Genomic DNA, 20722 nt, shown 5'->3' with positions numbered 1-20722 from the left:
AGGTTGTGTGTGTGTGTGTGTGTGTGTGTGTGTGTATATATATATATATTTTGGAAACAGGGTCTCCCTCTGTCACCCAGGCTGGAGTGGCACCATGTCAGCTCACTTCAACCTCCGCCTCCCAGGTTCAAATGATTCTCTTGCCTCAGCCTCTTAAGTAGCTGGGATTACAGGCATGTGCCACCACACCCAGCTAATGTTGTATTTTTTAATAGAGGTGGAGTTTCACCATGTTGATCAGGCTGGTCTTGAACTCTTGACCTCAAGTGATCCACCCACCTCGGCCTCCCAAAGTGCTCCCAAGGTGAGCCACCTTGCCTGGCCAGGTTTGATATTTCTTCATGTCTCAATCTTGGTAGGTTTTTTATGTACAAGAATTTATCTATTTCTTCTAGATTTTTCAATTTGTTGGTACATAGATGTTCATGATATTCTGTCATGACCCTTTGCATTTCTTTGGTATCAGTTATGTCCCCATTTTTGTTTCTGATTTTATTTGGGTCTTCTGGTTTTATCTTAGTTAGTCTACCTAAAGATTTGTTGATTTTGTTTATCTTTTGAAAAATCCAGCTTTTCATTTTGTTGATATTTTCTCTTTTTATTGTGTCAATTTCATTTATTTCTGCTCATCTTTATTACTTCTTCCTTCTACATTGTATTTGCTTTGTTTTTGCTTTTCTAGTTCCTTGAACTGTATTGTTAGGTTATTTGAAATCTTCCTACTTTTAAAATTATTATTATTTTTTTGATACGGAGTTTCGCTTTTGTTGCCCAGGCTGGAGTGCAGTGGCGTGATCTCAGCTCACTGCAACCTCAGCCTCCTGGGTTCCAGCGGTTCTCCTGCCTCAACCTTCCCGAGTACCTGGGATTACAGGCATGTGCCACCACGCCCGGCTAATTTTGTATTTTCAGTAGAGATCGGGTTTCTCTATGTTGGTCAGGCTGGTCTTGAACTCCCAATCTCATGTGATCCACCCACCTCGGCCTCCCAAAGTACTGGGATTATAGGCATGAACCACTGCACCTGGCTTTAAATGATTGATTAGGTATTTATTGCTATAGATATCCCTCTTGCTACTGCTTTTTCCATATTTCATAGATTTTGATATGTTGTGTTTACATTTTCATTTGTTTCAAGAAATTTTAAAATTTCCTTCTTAATTTCTTTATTGACCCTTTCATTGTTCAGGATAATGTCTAATTTCTTTCTAGTGTTATTCTATTGTGGTCAGAAAAGATACTTCATACCATTTCAACTGTTTTGAATTTAGTGAGACTTGTTTTGTGACTCAATATGTGGTCTCTTTTGGAGAATGTTCCTTGTGCTGATGAGAACAGTGTGTATTCTACGGCAGCTGGATGAAGTATTCTGTGTGTCAGTTAAGTATATTTGGTTTGGATTGTAGTTTAACTTTGATGTTTCTTTGTCGATTTTCTATCTGGATGGTGATCTCTTCATTAGTGAAAGTTAGATGTTGAAATGTCCCCTACTATTAAAGATATTGTAGTGTATCTTTCCCTTTAGATCTGTTGATGTTTGTGTTTTATATTTGGTTGCTCCAGTGTTGAGTGCGTATGTAATTGTTATATCCTCTTGCTGAATTGACCACTTTGTATAGTGACTTTTGTCTGTTTTTACAGTTTTTGACTTAAAGTCTCTTTTATCTGATATAAAAGTATAACTATTCCTGTTCTTTTTTGGTTTCCATTTGTGTGCAATATCTTTTTCCATCCCTTCATTTTCAGTCTGCATGTGTCTTTATAGGTGAAATGAATTTCTTGTAGGGAGTACACAGTTGGGTCATTAAAGCTGTTTTCTTTTACACATTCAGCCACTCTATGTCTTTTTTTTTTTTTTTTTTTTTGAGATGGAGTCTTACTCTGTCACCCAGGCTGGAGTGCAGTGGCACGATATTGGCTCACTGCAACCTCTGCCTCCCGGGTTCATGCAGTTCTCCTGTCTCAGCTTCCCAAGTAGCTGGGACTACAGGTGCCCTCCACAAAGCCCGTCTAATTTTTGTGTTTTTAGTAGAGATGGGGTTTCACCATATTGGTCAGGCTGGTCTCTAACTCCTGACCTCAGGTGGTCTGCCCGCCTCAGCCTCCCAAAGTGCTGGGATTACATGCATGAGCCACTGTGCCCGGCCTCACTCTATGTCTTTTAGTTGGAGAATTAGTTCATTTACATTCATTGTTGTTATTGATCGGTAAAGACTTATTACTGCTATTTTTGTTATTTGTTATTTGGTTGTTTTGTAACTCTTCCTTTTTTTTTTTCTTGCCCTCTTCCTTTGTGGTTAGATGATTTTCTTTGGTAGTATGTTTTAATGTGTGTTTTAAACAAATTTTATCACTTTTTGTTTTTGAGACAGGGTCTCACTCTGTCATTCAGGCTGGAGTGCAGTGACATGATCATAGCTTACTGAAACCTTGAACTCCTGGGTTCAAGCGATCCTCCCACTTTAGCCTTCCAAGTAGCTGAAACTACAGGTGCACACCACCATGGTCATTAAATTTTTTTTTTTTATATAGATGGGGTCTTACAATGTTGCCTAGGCTGGTCTTGAACTCCTTGCCTCAGGCATTCCTCCTGCCTCAGTCTCCCACACTGTTGGGATTACAGGTGTGAGTCACTGCACCCAGCCTGTGTTGTTTTATTTTTTTGATATGGAGTCTCGCTGTGTTGCCAGGCTGGAGTGCAGTGCTGTGATCTTGGCTCACTGCAACCTCTGCCTCCCAGGTTCAAGCAATTCTCCTGCCTCAGCCTCTCAAGTAGCTGGGACTACAGGCACATGCCATCACGCTCAGCTAATTTTTGTATTTTTAGTAGAGTCAGGGTTTCGTCATGTTGGCCAGGCTGGTCTCGATCTCCTAACCTAGTGATCCACCCTCCTTGGCCTCCCAAAGTGCTGGGATTACAGGTGTGAGCCACTGCGCCCAGCCCTGTGTTGCTCATTTTTGGTATAGCTACTATATGTTTTTTCTTCCTGGTTACCATGAAGCTTACAAAAAGCATCTCATATGTGGGTGGCAAGCCACACAGGTGCTGAGGCAAGAGACCAAGGGCACAAGCTGTTCCAGTATAATAAAGAAAATATATAGAATAAGAATAGTTATAATAGTTATACTAGAAATAGATTATAGATTTCATTATATATGAATATTATTAATCATTAGTTTGTAGCATTACTCTTTATTCCAATATTATAATAATCTTTGTTCTACAGTTATAACCTAGGAAAAACCAGGCCATACAGAGATAGGAGCTAAAGGGACATGGTGAGAAGTGACCAGAAGACAAGTGTGAGCCCTCTGTTATGCCCAGACAGGGCCACTAGAGGGCTCCTTGGTCTAGTGGTAACACTGGTGCCTGGGAAAGCACCCATTACTTAGCAGACCTTGGTCTAGCGGTAGTGCCAGTGCCTGGGAAGGCACCCGTTACTTAGCAGACCGGGAAAGGGAGTTTCCCTTTCCCCGGGGGAGTTAGAGAAGACTGCTCCACCACCTCTTGTGGAAGGCCAGACATCAGTCAGGCCCGCCCACAGCCATCCGGAGGCCTAAATGTCTTCCTGTGATGCTGTGCTTCAGCAGTCACACCCCTGGTCCATTCTCATGTTTTGCCCTGTACATCTGGCTCTGCCTTCTAGATAGCAGTAGCAGAATTAGTGGAAGTATTAAAGCCGTTGATCTCTCTGAAAAGTGCATAGAAGAAATAATGACGTAAGCTGTCCGCTCTCTCTTTCCGCCTCAGCTACCAAATAGGGAAGGGCCCCCTGTCCAGTGGACATGTGACTTATGTGACCTTACCTATCATTGAAGATGACTCACACTCCTTACCCTGCCCCCTTGCCTTGCATACAATACATAACAGCGCAGCCAGGCACTTGGGGCCACTACCGGTCTCCATGTCTTGGTGGTAGTGGTCCCCCGGGCCTAGCTGTCTTTTCTTCTGTCTCTGTCTTGTGTCTTTATTTCTACGATCTCTCGTCTCTGCACACGAAGAAAAAAACTCACAGGCCCAGTAGGGCTGCACCCTATATCTGGCGCCCAATGAGGATTTCTCTCTCATCTCTGCACACGAAGAAAAAAACCCATAGGCCCAGTAGGGCGTGACCCTGTATTATACATATAACAAGTTATTTTAAACAGTTGACGTCTTAACTTTGATTACAAAGAAAATCAAACGGAGGAAAACTAAAAGACTCTACACTTTTTAACTCCTCACATTGTGACTTCTTGTTGTCTCTGTCTACATCTTTTGATATTCCGTATCTCTTAACTGTTTGCTTTTGATAGATTTGTCTTTTAGTCTTATACTAGAGTTACGAGGGGATTACACATAATTATAGTATTAGAGTATTCTGAATCTGTGTAATTACTTTTACCAGGGAATTTTATATCTTCACATGTTTTCTTTTTGCTATTACTATCCTTTTCTTTTAGATTGATGCACTCCCTTTACCATTTCTTGTAAGAAATGATGAATTTTCTTAGCTTTTTTCCATCTGGGAAAGGTTTTATCTCCCCTCCATGTTTGAAGGAAAGCTTTGGTTGGTACAGTATTCTTAATTACCAGTTTTTTTCTTTTAGCATTTTGAATATGTCATCTTGCTCTCTCTTGTCCTGTATGGTTTCTGTTGAAAATTCTGTTGCTAGATGAATTGATGCTCTTTTATGTGTTATTTCCTTCTCTTCTGTTGCTTATTTTTGGATCCTTTCTTTGTCTTTGACCTTTAAGAGTTTGGTTAGTATATGTCTTGGGGTAGTCTGTTTGGTTATTATTTGGTTTTTATTTGTTTGATGATTTCTGACCTTGCTGTATATTGATTTTTTTTTTTTTTTATAGTTTTTGCTTTTATCTTTCTCTAGATTTGGAAAGTTTTCTGTTATAATTTGAGTAAACTTCTTACCCCTTGTTCTTTCTCAACTCTGTCTTGAATGCCATTGACTCAATTTTGCTTTTTGGAGGTTAGTCTGTGTATCCTGTAGGCCTTCTCCATTCCTTTTCATTCTTTTTTCTCTTCTGTGTATTTTCAGATAGCCTATATCCAGTCCCACTGTTTTTATTTTTTTCCACTGCTTAATTAATTCTGCTGTTGAGAGCCTCTGATGCATTTTTCATTTCAACAAATATATTTCTCAGTTCTAGGATTTTTGTTTGATTTTGAAAACGTATTTCCACCTCTGTTAAATTTCTCTGATAAATTTCTGAGTTGGTTTTCTGTGTTATCTTAGAGTTCACTGAGTTTCTTTAGAACTGCTATTTTGAGTTCTTTAACTGAAAGCTTACACATTGCTGCCTTACTAGGGTTGGTCATTGGCACTTTGCTTTGTCCATTGGCTTCCTGTTTATTTTGTTTCTTATCTGCCTTTTATGGCTTCGTATTCAAGGATCATTTTTTTTTTTTTCTAGTTTTTGCTGTCTGCTTGTTTTGGTCTTTCTAGGGCATACTTGCTTAGAGGTTCTTTGCAATTGCCTGTTGAATCCCCTCAATTCTAGATTGCTGCCTGCTTTTCAGAACTAAATGGTGCTTTAAGCCCAGTTTGCCTTGGGTATCATAAATGTTTGGAACTCTGTTCATCCTGAATTGGGCGGAAAGGAGTGGGGGCGGATCCCAAAAGTGGTATCTCGGCTGTGTGGGAAGTCTGGTTAGGGATTTATGGCCAGAAGATCCATGGAATGTGTGTCTCCTACAGAATAGTGCTGCTGAACAGCCACTCTGATTTGATGTCTGTTTTGGCTGAGATAAAGAGCAGAGTTTCAAGGGCCAGGCTTGCTAGTCCTGTAATCTTCTCTTTGACTATAGCTACCCTTAGGGATTTTTCTTCCTGCAGGTACTCATAAGGCTTCCTGTGGATTGAGGCAGGAATAATTTTCCTGCAAGGGAACCCAAGATGGTGGGGAAGCTGGCTCTCTGCCTTGATCTCACTTTTTCCAGGGTAGAGACTGTGATTCTTGGGGGAATTTTCTGTGCTTTGTGCCAGATAGATAGGGGGAAGGATGTTACAGATTCAGAAATTTGTTTCTTTTATTATCTGCTTGGAGTTTTGCATATCTCTGGCCCCAGGGATCATTTCAGCTTCAGACTTGAGTTCTGGGATATTGCTGGTGATAATCCTGGTGCTAGATATATATATATATTTTTGATTTTCTATTGGGGAGGGTGAAGCCAGATTGTTTCTACTCTGCAATTTTGATGTTGCCACAGATATGTACACATACACTAATCCTTATCAGCAATATAAAATTGTGTGCATTTCCTCACTTCTGTACCTTTTAACATGCTACTCCCTTTAGGTAAAATGCCCGCTCCTCTTTTTCTCCCTTGTTACCTGGATTAATTCCTCTACATCCTATAAATATTGAGTTTATATGATTTGGGAACCTCCTCTCTCCTTTTACTCTCCATAGTATTATATATGCTTATACTCTTCATCTATTTAGGTTTACTTTTACCTATTAAAATTCATTTGATTTCTAAATTGCAAGTTTCTTGGAGGCTAGGGATGTCTTTTTAATTTTATTTGGGCCAAAATATATCTAATTCACTCTAGTACGTTTATAATATTTTAAAGAAAAATCAATAAATTGAATAGTTGTCTTACTGACATGTACATAAAGAAGCTAACTCCCTGAGGTTCTTTGGGGGAAGGGATGTTATACAGAATAAGAAAAGTTAACATTAAGTTGCTTACCTAGGTATAGCATTAGGTCTGATTGTATTCAAATCTTATGAGCATACATGATCATATCAGTAGATGCAGAAAAAGTACTTGACAAAATCCAACACCATTTCGTGATAAAAACACTAAAAATACTGGGACCAGAAGGGAACTTCTTTGGCTTGATAAAGGACATCTATGAAAAACCCACAGCTAACATCGTCTTTAATGATGAAAGACTAAATACTTACCCCCTAATATCAGAAACAAGACAAGAATGTCCACTTTACTACTTCTGTTCAGCATTGTACCAGAGGTTCTAGTCATAGCAACTAGGTAAGAAAAAGAAATAAAAGGAAGAAGTAAAAGAAAAAGAAGATGTAAAACTAACTCTGTTTACAGATGACCTGATATCGTGTATAGAAAAACCCAAAGAATCCACAAAAGCCATTGTAGCTAATAAATGAGTTCCGCAAGATTGCAGGAACCAAGATTGATACAGGAACATCAGTTGTGTTTCTGTACACTAACAGTGAACAATATGAAAATGAAATTAAAACAATTTCATTTATAATGGCATCAAAAAGAATAAAATACTTAAGAATAAATTTAACCAAGGAGATGCGAGACTTGTACAGTGAAAACTACTGAACATTGTTGAAAGAAATTAAAGAAGACCTAAATAAATGACAAAACATTCCATGTTCTTAGATCAGGTTTAATATTGTTTAGATGGTGTATTAGTTTCCTAGGGCTGCTATAACAAATTACCATAAACTGGGTGGCTTAACAGAGATTTATTCTTTCACAGTTTCAGAGGCTAGAAGTCCACATTATGGGTGTTGGCAAGATTGGTTTGTTCTGGAGACTTTCAGGGAGTATCTGTTGTATGCCTTTCTCTGAGCTTCTGGTGCTTCCCAGCAATCCTTTTTCCTTGGCTTATAGATGCATCACTCTATATTCTCTGCCACTCTCTTCACATGACCTTCTTCCCTGTGAGTCTGTATTTCTTGGTGGGTATCTGTGCATGACTCTCTTATAAGGACACTAAACATTGAATTTAGGGCCTACCCTAATGCAGTATGACCTCACTTTAACTTGATTACATATGTAAAGTCCTTATTTACAAATAAGGTAACATTAACAGATACCTGGATTAGGACTTCAGCATATTTTGGAAGGGGGCATAATTCAACCCACAATAGATGACAGTATTTCCCAAACTAATCTTCCGATTAAGTGTAATCCCTATCAAAATCCTGGTACTTTTTTTGCAGATATTGACACACTGATACTAAAATTCATATGGAAATTCAAGGGACCCACAGTTATCAAAGTAGTCTTGAAAAGGAAGAACAGAGTTGGAGATCTCACAATTCCTGGTTTCAAAACTTAACCACAAAGCTACAGTTATAAAGATAGTGTATTAGTGATGTAATGTTAGACATATGGATTAATGGAATAGAATTGAGAGTCCAGAAATAAGCCCCTTGCATTTAGGTCAATTTATTTGTTTGTTTGTTTGTTTATTTATTTATTTGTTTATTTTTAAGAGATGGAGTTTTGCTAGATTGCTCAGGCTGGAGTTCAGTGGGGTGTTCATAGGCACAATCATGGCGCACTATAGCACAGAACACCTGGGCTCAAGAGATCCTCCTGCCTCAGCCTCCTGAGTAGCTGGGACATGCTTGTGCATGTTTCATTGCACTTGGCTAGTTAGTTGATTTTTGACAAGAGTTCAAGATACTTCAGTGAGAGATGAATGGTCTTTTCAACAAATGGTACTGGGATAATTGGATATCAACAAACAAGTTGAACCCCTACTATACACCATACACCAATATTATATCAAAATTGAACATAGACCTAAAGGTAAAAGGTAAAACTAGAAAACTCTTAGAATAAATCATAGCCAGAAATCTTCATGACCTTGGATTAGACAATGGTTTAGTAGATATGACCCCAAAATTAGAAGCAACCGAAGAGAAAGTGGAGAAATAGTACTTCATCAAAATTAAAAACTTTTGTGTTTTAGTGGAGACTATCAAGAAAATGGGCAACCCATGGAATGAGACAGAAAGTTTGCAAATTATATGGGTTAATAATGGACTTCTATGTAGAATATGTAAAGAACTCTTAAAATTTGATAGTTAAAACCTAATAGAAAAATGGGCAAAGGATTTGAATAGACAGTTTTCCAAAGAAAATACGCTATAGAGATGGTTAATAATGCCATTGTATTATTTGGCTAGGGTTGCCATAATAAAATACCACAGACTAGGTTGCTTAAACAATAGAAATTTATTTTCTCCGCTTGGGTAACATAACAAAACTCCGTCTTTACAAAAAATACATAAAAAGAAAAAATTAGCCAGCTGTGATGACGTGCTTGTTATCCCAGCTACTCAGGAGGATGAGGTGGGCAAATTGCTTGAGCCCAGGGAGGTCAAGGCTGGAGTTTGCCATGATCGCGCCACTGCAGTCCGCCATGGGTGACAGAGTGAGACCCTGTCTCAAAAAAGAAAGTATTTTCTCACACTTTTGGATGCTAGAAGTTCAAGATCAAGGTGCCAACTGTGTTGGTTTCTGTTGAGGCCTTTCTTCCTGGTCTATAGATGGCCACCTTCTCTCCTCATTATGGCCTTTCTTCTGTGTGCACTTGGAGAGGGAAATCTTTGATGTCTCTTCCTCTTATAAGCGTACCAGCCCTATTGTATTTGAGACCCACCTGTAATACCCAATTTAATCTTAATTACTTCTGTAAAGGTCTTATCTGTAAATACAGTTACATTGGGGGTTAGGGATTCAGCGTATGAATTCTAAGGGGACGTGGTTCTGTTCATAACATTCATGAAAAGATGCTTGATATTACTATTAGGGAACTACAAAGCAAAACCACAATGGCATACCACTTCACACACTAAGATGGCTTGAATAAAAAAAAAAACAACTTTTGTTGAGGATGTAAAGCAATTAGACCCATCATGTATTGCTGGTAACACTGTAAAACAATTGGGTTGCTTTAAAAAACAGTTTAGTAGTTTCTCAAAATGTTAAACGTAGAGTTACCATAGACCCAGCAGTTCCGCTCTTAGGTATACCCAAAAGAATTTAATAATGTATGTCCATACAAAAAACTGTATATGAATATTGTGGAAGCATTATTCTTAAGCTCCAGAAAGTAGAAACAACCCAAATGCCTATCAACTGGTAAATGTGATATATTCATACATACCACAAAGGAATCAAGTACTGACACATACTGCAACATAGATGAATCTTGAATTATGCTAGGTGAAAGAAGCCAGTCACAAAAGATCACGTTGTGTGATTTTATTTATATAAAATATCCAGAATAAGCAAATCCATAGAAACAAGAAGGTATATTACTGGTTATTTAGGGCCTGGGGAAAGGGGTGAATATGGAGTAACTGCTAATAGTTATGGGGTATCTTTATGACATAATAAAAATGAAATTAGATAGTGGTTATGGTTGTACGACTCCATGAATATACTAAAAACCACTGAATTATATACTGTAAGTGGGTAAATTTTATGGTGCGTGAAATACATCTTAATAAAGCTGTCATTAATAAAAGAAGTAAAAAAAAGGTACAATTATTGCCTATCAGTCAATAAATAAAAAGGAAAAAATCTTAAGGATATGACTGAAGTTTTGATTAGCATGTACTAACACATTTTGTGTTAAATATTCTCTTTGGGAATGTTAGGTTAGCATTAATTAGGAGGAGTATTTGCAGAATTCTTTCTTGTTCGAAATTTTTCTTGGGCAGTAGAGTGCTAACAGTAATATGATACTTGAGTTCTAGAAGATCTTTTTGTTCTTTATCCAACAGAACTTACTAAGTACTTATTCTGTATTAGGCCCTGTGATTAGTACTAGGATCACAAACATGAGACATCGTCTCCTGCTTTGAAGGGGTTTCCTTTTTAGCTTGGATAGATAGAATGGGAAATAACTGTGCTAACATGTTAGAAATAATATGATTGGTAAGTATTCAGAATTTTTTGAGAGTGCAAGAGAAGAGTGGTCATTACTGGGCAAATTAGAGAAAACTGCAGAGGGATAATTAACACTTGGAGTACACTTAAAAGATAGACTGGGTTTCACTGGGAAAAGCACTCAGCAGAGGGGGCACTTGTGTGATGGCTGCTCTGTTTGGGCAGGATAGTAAGTCTAGTAAATTTTGGGTAATTGAGAGTGAGATAAAAGGCACTGTTGTTGATATGGCTAAGAGAAAACTTCGTGTATATGGTTTTTATTTTTAACTGGTCAGAGGCACTTTTTTCTCTTTGTGGTTGCTTTAGAAAGAACAGTTTACTTGGCCGGGTGCCGTGGCTCACGCCTGTAATCCCAGCACTTTGGGAGACCGAGGCGGGTGGATCACCCGAGGTCAGGAGTTCAAGAACAGGCTGACCAACATAGCAAAACCCTGCCTCTACTAAAAATACAAAAATTAGCTGGGTGTTGTGGTGCGTGCCTGTAATCCCAGCTACTCGGGAGACTGAGGCAGGAGAATTGCTTGAACCTGGGTAACAGAGTGAGACTCTGTATCAAAAAAAGAAAAAATAAAGCAAACAAAGAACAGTTTACTTGTGTGGTTACAGAAAGTTAGTAAGCAGGTTTTTATATGGTGTGACCACTCAGTCTTTTATATGCTGATAACCATTTGGACTAAGAAGAGGATATAATATGCCAATATTGTAGAAACTTATTTGACAAGGGAACCTTTACTCTTGGAATTCAGTGTGGAATTAGGGGAGGTGTTCTGTTATCAATTGTGGTATATCTATTTGATGGAATATTAAGTAGTCATTAAAATGATGATTTTGAAGATGATAGCAGCATGGAAAATGCCTGCATAAAGACATCAGCATCCAAATTAGTTTGATACAATGATTACAATTATGGCAGATATCCATGCATGGAAAATTAAAACTAGATACTGTTTTTATCCTTTAAGTTGGTAGTGGTGTGGGGAAATGATACACTCTTTGTACAGCAGTTTGGTTCTACTGGAATTGGAAAGAAATGTATACTTTGATCAGACAGTTCTTTTAAGAATCTCTACTGAAATACTGACCTCATGTGCACAAAGATGTATACACAGGGATGGTCTTTACATCACTGTATATATGGGTGACAGTTTGGAAGCACTTTAAATGATAGTCAATAGGACAATAGTTAAGTACATTAGTATGTATCCAAGTGATGGAATACTCTGTAGCAGTTAAATTGAATTAAGGTCTATTCAATTTAGGCCTGTATTCTTAGACCTATTTAAGATAGGTCTGTATCTGTAACACTAAAAAAAAACCTTCCCAGATGTATTCTCTGAAAAAAAGTCACAAAATATATGTGTGTATGTGTCTGTATGTCTATGTATACATATGTATATATATAATATTCCCATTTATGGAAAACAACTATGTTATGAATGTCATTCAGCATATTGATAGAATGTCTATAAGGACACAGAATAGAATATTAATAGTGGTTTCTAGTGGGATGGGAATGGTGATCCAGGGTGTTTGTGTGAAATGGAACTTTTACTTTACATGTTTCTGAAATTTTGAATTTTTAACAGTAATTATGTATTACTTTTATAACAGTTTTAAAAAACATGCAGGGGAGAATAGACAAAAGTATACCAAAATATTTACACTTGTATTAAGGTGGTAAGATTATGGATGACTCTTTTCCCAAATTTGTATATTAAAATTATAAAAAGGAGGTGCTGGGGTGGTGGTTCGTGCCCGTAATCCCAGCACTTTGGGAGGCTGAGGCAGACAGATCACTTGAGCTCAGGAATTCAAGACCAGGTGGGCTAACATGGTGAAATCCAGTCTCTACCAAAAATACAAAAATTAGCTGGGCACGGTGGCACGTGCCTGTAATCCCAGCTACTTGGGAGGCTGAGGCAGGAGAATCACTTGAACCTGGGAGGCGGAGGTTGCAATGAGCCAAGATCACGCCCCTGCACTCCAGCCTGGGTGACAGAGCAAGACTCTGTCTCAAAAAACAAAACAGAACAAATCAAATATATATGTATATATATATATAAAAAAATAAAGGAAACACAAGTCATTCAGGATATAATTGCAAAGGATTGTCTTACTCTTTTGATCTTCAGTGTTTACGAATTTTGTATTAAAATTAAGCAAACCTATCCATTTTGAGGTTTAGCTTTGCTCTTGTAGGTGGACCTTCAATCCTGCTGTTCTCACTAAAGCGAACATTGTCCGAAGTGGAGAAGCTGCTCAAGGTGCAGAAGGAGGCACTTCGCAGTTTCAAGTGGGTGATCTTGTACAAGTTTGTTACGACCTGGAACGAATTAAACTTCTACAAAGAGGACATGGAGAATGGGCTGAAGCGATGCTTCCGGTAAGTATGTATAGAATAATTCTGGGCTAGAAATTACAATATGCTTATGTCGTTTTTAAAAGTAAATTAATGTAGAAATTAAATTGGCATAAAACTTCCTAGAGTTGTATTCTCCATGTACACCTAGACATACTCGTGCTTTTAGTTTTCTAATTTATCCCAGTTAAATTAGCCTGGGAAGGTCCAGTAAAGGTTACAGTTAATATTTAATATTTTTTGATAGAGTAGTTATTGGAGAATGTTACGTGGTGCAAGTCAGCAGTGGTTTTCCTGATACTTAACCCCAGAATGATATAGGTCTGTGCCCATCTGGTCTCTAGCAGTGCTGGACCAGTGCAGCTTTCCTGATTTAGGAGCCTGCGTCTAAAACTTGAGCATGAAAGAGCAGCTCAAAATGTGTGTGCTTTCATAGAGTGAATTTGTTTCCAAAGAGCTACAGTTTAATTTTTTATTTAGTCACTTTTTCATCAAATATTCAGCAGCAAGAAACAAATTGGCTTGTTCTGCCCTCTCTTCAACCATCCTTCCCTTTCCCTGTCTGTATCCCTTGCTTCTGTCCCTCTGTTCCCACCTTTGGTATTACTGTGTCACCCTGCCATCCCTTATGCTGCCTTGTTCTGTTTCCTTTCCTCCTCCACTTTGCTGTGTCCTCCTCTATATTCTCCACCTTGCCTACTCCCATCTCCTGTCTCATTCAGCCTCTCAGCTCCTGTCCTGTCTGTCCCGCCATTCCATCCCATTCAGTGCCTCCATCCTGTCCCATGTACTTCATCTCACATCCCTTTTAGTATCCTGTCACCCCCACTCTACTGTAATTGTTCAGTCTCTTCTCCTGGCCAGCACCTCCTTCTCTTCCTATCCAGCCCCAACTCCTGCCCCATCTCATCCCCTCCCATCCTACCTAGTCCCTGATCAGTAGTGGGATCATGCCTGCGAATAGCCACTGCACTTTAGCCTGGGCTAATGTGAGACTGACTCTTAAAAAAAAATGCAAAAAATAAAAAATGAGCTAAAAGAAATTAAGAAAATGAAAAAAAGTAAGAGAAGGAAATCAGAAATGAGGTGATATAACTTAGGAAATAATTAAAAAGAAGTGAAAAAGTCATAAGTGAAGACTAAGCTGGAAGGAACACAGAGCAGAGCAAATAAATGCAACAGATAATGCCTAAGAGAAATAGAAGGTGAAAAAGCAGGAAAATTTTAAAAATAAAAAAGGCAAAAGGTATTTCAGAGAAAGCAACAAACATGAAATAGCATACACACACACACACACACACACACACACACACACACACGTATAAGGTATCCTTGTAGAAAGGAGAAACAAAACCCAAATAAATGAAACAAATATGAAAATTTGTAATTTTAGAAAAATTTTCCTGGAATTAAGAAAACAATTTGAAACTAAACGTTGAAGGGGCACATTGCATACCTGGGAAAACTGACCCAGAACAACAAACACTGGGCCGTATTCTGGTAAAATAACTGAATCTTCAAGAAGAGAGAAAGTATCCAGGAAAAAAGACCAGGCAGGTTATTGGTCCTAAAGGAAAGAAAATTATTTTGCTGTTAAGAAAAAAATCTCGTCTCAGTGTTTTATGCCAGAAAACAGTGAGATAGCATTTAAGATACTCAAGGAAAGAATATAAGCTGAAGATTTTATATGTAACCAAACTGACTTTCAAGTATAACTGTGCTATGAATATGTGAGAATTCTTGTTCCCATGAGTCCTTTCTAAGTAATTTGCTAGAGAATGAGTTTCAGACAACCAAAACAACTGAAGAGACATCAAGTGAAGGACTAGTGATCATGGAATATGTATTGATTTGTTGAACTAAGATTAAATGAATGTTGTAAAGGAAAGGGTAGAATATATAATGATTATGTGTTCTAACAATGTAAAGTATAGTTGTAAAAAACAGGGTGGAAATTGAGCACATGAAAAATTTAATATGTTTGCCTTTTAGTTGTATTAACTGGGACTAAATATTATTTTAGATCAAAATATTAGAAAAGAGAAAGGGTAGGGTAAGGACACATGAATGACTAATTTCAGTATTGCACATACTAGGGAACCAAGTTGATATATATATGTATTATATATATATAAAATAACTATTAGGACAATGCAAACTGTATTAAAGCAGACAGTGCAATGATAAACTATGAAGTTAAAAATAAGTGTCACCTATATAAAAAGGGAATAGGATATAAGGGGCAAAGAAGGAAGGGAGACCTCTTTGAATATGTCTTGTTTTATAGATTTGATTTGAAATTACATACATATTTAATACAATTGTAAAACAAAATTAAATTTAAAAAGAAAATTCCTAAAAGTGGAAAATAAAATGAAGCAAATGAAACGAAATGTGTTTCTGTTAGCATAACCATGTAGAGAGAAAATTCCAAGTAATTTTTTAAACACAGTTAATTTTTCTTTATATCTTCATAGGAAGAACAGACCCTAAAGAACTGCATGGAAATGAAATGTTTAACACTTTTCAGAAATCTTATTGCATGTAGTAGCGTTGATATTGTTATTCCAAGATTGTTAGATGTACCAAAAAACAGATGAGTACTTGTGTGATAATTCTGTTACTCCTTTGACTTTGAGGATCAGAATTATCAGAGTTATAAAAGGAGACACAGATATAATATAGAGGAGGTAAAGACCCTGTAGTCTTGAATTTGAATGAAAAGAGTGTTTGAATTCATGATTTATGCTTCTTTAAAAACAAAACAAATGTCTTCTTTTAAGAAGTGTATGTTCATATCCTTTGCCCACTTTTTGATGGAGTCGTTTGTTTTTTTCTTGTAAATTTGTTTAAGTTCTTTGTAGATTCTGGATATTAGACCTTTGTCAGATGGGTAGATTGCAAAATTTTTCTCCCAGCCATTAAAAAAAACAATGAGATCATGTTCTTTGCAGGGACATGGAAGAAGCTGGAAGCCATCATCCTTAGCAAAGAAACACAGAACAGAAAACCAAACACCGCATGTTCTCACTCATAAGTGGGAGTTGAACAATGAGAACACATGGACACAGGGAGGGGAACAACACATACTGCGGCCTGTCACAGGGTGAGGGGCAAGGGGAGGGAGAGCATTAGGACAAATAACTAATATAATGCAATGCGAGGCCTAAAACCTAGATGATGGGTTGATAGGTGCAGCAACCACCATGGCACATGTATGGCTATGTAACAAACCTGCACATTCTGCACATATATCCCAGAACTTAAAGTAAAATTAAAACAAATAAGAAAAAATGCCCCAAACAAAAACTCCTATTTCCTAGCTGTATTCATGAAGATGCCTCCACAGTGACCATTTTGGTAATAACTAAACTTAGTGCCCAGGTTATGGTTTGCAAGCAGCCTTTCTCTTAGTAAGGAGCCAAGGATTTTTGGAGAAATGGCTAATTCTAGCTTTGACAAGGGGTGAACAAAATGAGCCTCATACCGGGTAACAAGGAAGCTGTCACTGGTTTCTCAGGGCCATTAGCAACCAACTTGAAGGGGTTCTTGCTGACTATGTACAGAGAGCCAATGAGTTACTAAACTACACCAATTAGTAAAATTCAAATGGTAAGAAACTTTGTAAGACAAAGAACTGTTTTTCAACAAATAATTTGCAAAGAAAAAAATGTACGTATGGACTTTATGTGGATCTTGATTTAAACTAAAAAAACTGGTAATTTATGAAGTAATTGGAAGTTTGAACACTGACATTTTGTGATATATAACTATTGTAACTTTGAGTTGATAATAAATAGCATTGTAAAATATGTTATTAAAAAAAGAGTTCTTACTGTTTGGAGATACACACTGAAATAATACTGGAGGGCAGCATGGGTAGGGAATAAAGGAAACAAGATTAGCCATGAGCTGATAATTGTTACAAATGGTTGATGGGTACATGAGGATTCAGTATTCTATTGTCCACTTTTGTATCTCTTGGAAGTTTTCCATAATAAAAAGTTGAGGAGAAAAAAACAAAAGAATGTAGCCTCATAGAGTTTGAGATGATAATGGAAAATTCCAAGTGAAAATGTCTAATAGGCAGTTAAAAAATTAGAATTACTATGTGTATGTGGGGGTGAGGGGTAATTTTGTGTTTTCAAAAAAAAAAAGGTGATAGTTGTCAAAGTGGGTTGAATTTTCAATGAAGAAGAGTAAAAACCTATGGAATAAAATTTTGGGAAAATGCACAGGTTTAGGAATATGAGGAAGGGAAGGAACTGGCAGAAATCAGATGATTCCAAAAAGGATTTAAACATAGATGTAAGCTTGAGCCCTTCTTGTCCAAATTAGTTTTTTGTTTTTAGAAATCCGATTTTCTTTTTTAGGTTTTATTGATGATAGATTTTAGACTACTTGAGTTGCAGGTTCTCAAAATGTACCTTATGGGTTTAAAAAGGAAGGATTGAATATCAAAATAGATTTTTATAAACTCATATGAATAGGATAGACTTCATCATGATTTGTCTCATATTCTTGTAGAAGTAGTTTTATTATTATTAAAAGATATTTTTTAACATTTGTACTTATTCAAATAACCCATTTCTGTATGGTTATCCTTTGAAAGTTTTTTCATTAGTAATAAGTAAAATTATTACTTTAAGCATATAAAAACTAGTGATTGATTTTATGGCATATACTTTAGACTTGGAAATATGAATCTATTTCTTTTCCCCAAGACTTTAGGTAAAGTTGGTCGAGTACAACAGATTTATTCAGACAGTGATTTAAAGGTGGAAGTTTGTGGAACATCTTGGACATACAATCCAGCAGCAGTTTCCAAGGTGGCATCTGCAGGATCAGCCATTAGCAATGCATCTGGTGGTATGTTTTATATTGTGTTTCTTTAAAAGTAATATGGTTTACATTAAAACCTTTGCTAATTCCCCAGTTCTCATATACGGATAATGTTGTACATGTGCTTAACTTTGTTCCAGATTACACAGCCTTACTTGAATATTGATCACCTTTAAACTTTCACTAAAAATTATTATTTTTTAGTGTGTTGAACAACCTTTATTCTGGCCGAAGTACTCCCTGGAGAAGTTCCATAAAATGTGTGCTTTTTCTTGGATATATTAAGGGATTTTCCACATCAAATTTGAGATTCCTAATATTCAAGATTCTACTCTTTAGTCAGAACTTTTGTTTTCTGCCAAAGAACCATCACTTTCTTAGACTGCTTCATTTTTTCTGTATTTCCAACATTATTGCTAGCAGATGGCTTTCTTCTTGTATATTTTTACATATCAGTTATTTTTTCTCTTACCATTTAATAAGTTATTATACATACTACCATGAGTAGAAAACTATGTTAAAATGTGAATTGCTGGATGCTTGAGTAGACTCATTCACATAGTCTTTCTTTCCTGTGCTCCAGCTTTGTATACACAGACTCAGTTCATTTTACAACATATTACAAGTTACTGTATGTGCATGTTGTCATCCGGAAAAGGAGATAGAACTGTAACTATAAATAGTAAGAAACAAAAGGAAAACATAAAGTAACTTCCAATTTTACTTTTGTTCTGCTTTCTGCTTCCTCTGCCTTTTTATTCTTTCCTGCTGTCATTTGCTAGTATGCTTAACATTTAAATCCGGTGTTTATTTTTACCTTGAGGTTAAATGACATTATGGTAGGTTGACTACATACAAAGTAGAAGAGTGAAGGACAGTTAATAGCCTAGTCTCAAATTATGTGGACTTGGCCCACTTTGTCATTTGTCCCTTGCCCTATTTTGTGATTTCTCTGCTTCATAATAAGTACCCCAAGAATTCAGGAGTAGAGCTTTGTAGCTTCTGTATTGATTGATACTGTTTAGAAAAAAATACCTTATGAAAGGGTTTAGGTATATTCATCCCTGGTTCATTGTTGTTTTTGTCAAAACCAATCAGTTGGCACTTATTGAAAGTTATTAGCACTTAAATGTCCAGTTTCAACCTAAAGAAAATTGGTTTGTCCCTAAAATATGTCCCCAGATATTACAGAGATTGTTGCTTTTGCTTTTTTTTTTTTTTTTTTTTTGAGACGGAGTCTCGCTGTGTCGCCCGGGCTGGAGTGCAGTGGCGCGATCTTTGCTCACTGCAAGCTCCGCTGCCTCCTGGGTTCATGTCATTCTCCTGCCTCAGCCTCTCGAGAAGCTGGGACTACAGGCGCCCACCACCACGCCCAGCCAATTTTTTTTTTTTTTTTGTATTTTTAGTAGAGACGGGGTTTTACCATGTTCGCCAGGATGGTCTCAATCTCCTGACCTCATGATCTGCCAGCCTTGGCCTCCCAAAGTGCTGGGATTACAGGCGTGAGCCACCGCATTCGGCCAGATTGTTCTTTTGATCATAATCATTGATTGAATTATTTTAAAGTCTGTAGTATTGAGCTCTGAGAGTCACTGTAGTGTCCTTAAAACCTGAAAGGAAGTTTGTATCATTGTGGTACTCCCATAGTAGTGTGTTTATTCATAAACTTTTTACGATGACTTTTAAATCTTGAATTATTAGTATATAATGCACTACTTTTTCTAAAATTATAATTTGATATACATGAATTGGAGAAAACTTGAAATACTTAAGGGCTTGCATTTAATGCAGCTTTTTATAGTAGGGATTATAACTTGCATGGGTAGTTATCTGTAGCATAGTAGAAAAATAACATTAGTGATGGAAATAATAAAATAGGAAAAGATTATAGAAATATTGGGTAATATTTGTTTCTTGATAGTTAAGGTTTGAGATCCTCCTATATTAGCAGCTTTATTTGATGCTTTACAGAAAGACTCTCACAACTCCTGAAGAAATTATTCGAAACCCAAGAATCTGGTGACCTCAATGAAGAATTAGTTAAGGCTGCTGCCAATGGAGATGTTGCTAAAGTGGAAGATTTGCTTAAAAGACCAGATGTGGATGTGAGCATTTTAAAAATTATTTTGAAACATACAAAAAGTAGAATAGTATAATGAACCTTATCCTCAACAATTACTAAGATTTTGCCAGATGTGCTTCGTTTATTCCTTCTTTCTTGTTTTTGTGAAGTATTTTAAAGCAGACATCAGACATTCTTCAGTGTGCATTTCAAAAAAAAACAGATATTTTTGTATTTAACATTATGACCCTTTTTATGATTGACACTACTTAAATTTTGGTTTTTAAAGACTAGTATCCTTTTGGGAAATTCAGCGATTTTTTTTTTCTCATGTAAACATCATTTTATGACATCTTCTAAGTATGTTTTAGTAAATTTTATAAGCAATTTTATTTTTATTTTTAATTTTTGTGAGTACATAGCAGGTGTGTATATAAGCAATTTTCAATCCCTCTTTTCAAAATATTTAATGTAATTCCTCTCCACCTCAATGATAGTTGACTGTTTCACAATTTATAAGGCAGATGAATTAAAGGCCATATATTTTTATAACTATTCCTAGGTTATGTTGTATTTTTGCCATTCATACAAGCCATCTTTTAAGTGGGCAGTTTTGATTCTAGTCATTGTGCTTTGGCTTTGGTGTTGACATCTTGCTGGCACCAGTATTATGTTCGGTGCCAAGAAGTTGTAGTTGGAGTGACAATTTGAATCATTCTCACTGTACTGTAAGGGCTTTTGTTACCATACCTTTCTTTGCATGTTTGTTTGTT

General features: G+C 36.8%; 1 protein-coding gene across 1 annotated transcript in view; it reads left to right on the top strand.

Annotated features, from left to right (window-relative positions):
• MIB1 (MIB E3 ubiquitin protein ligase 1) overlaps nt 1–20722 on the top strand; it is a 132722-nt gene that overhangs the window by 39316 nt on the left and 72684 nt on the right. Inside the window, exons 7-9 of the mRNA XM_007974474.3 lie at nt 12886–13069; nt 17770–17914; nt 19859–19992. Coding sequence (XP_007972665.1) covers nt 12886–13069; nt 17770–17914; nt 19859–19992 — 463 coding nt within the window. The remainder of the gene's footprint in view (nt 1–12885; nt 13070–17769; nt 17915–19858; nt 19993–20722) is intronic.

This window comes from Chlorocebus sabaeus, chromosome 18, assembly GCF_047675955.1.
Source record: "Chlorocebus sabaeus isolate Y175 chromosome 18, mChlSab1.0.hap1, whole genome shotgun sequence".
In the NCBI taxonomy this organism is placed as follows: domain Eukaryota; kingdom Metazoa; phylum Chordata; class Mammalia; order Primates; family Cercopithecidae; genus Chlorocebus; species Chlorocebus sabaeus.
This window is presented reverse-complemented; position numbering and strand designations above follow the sequence as displayed.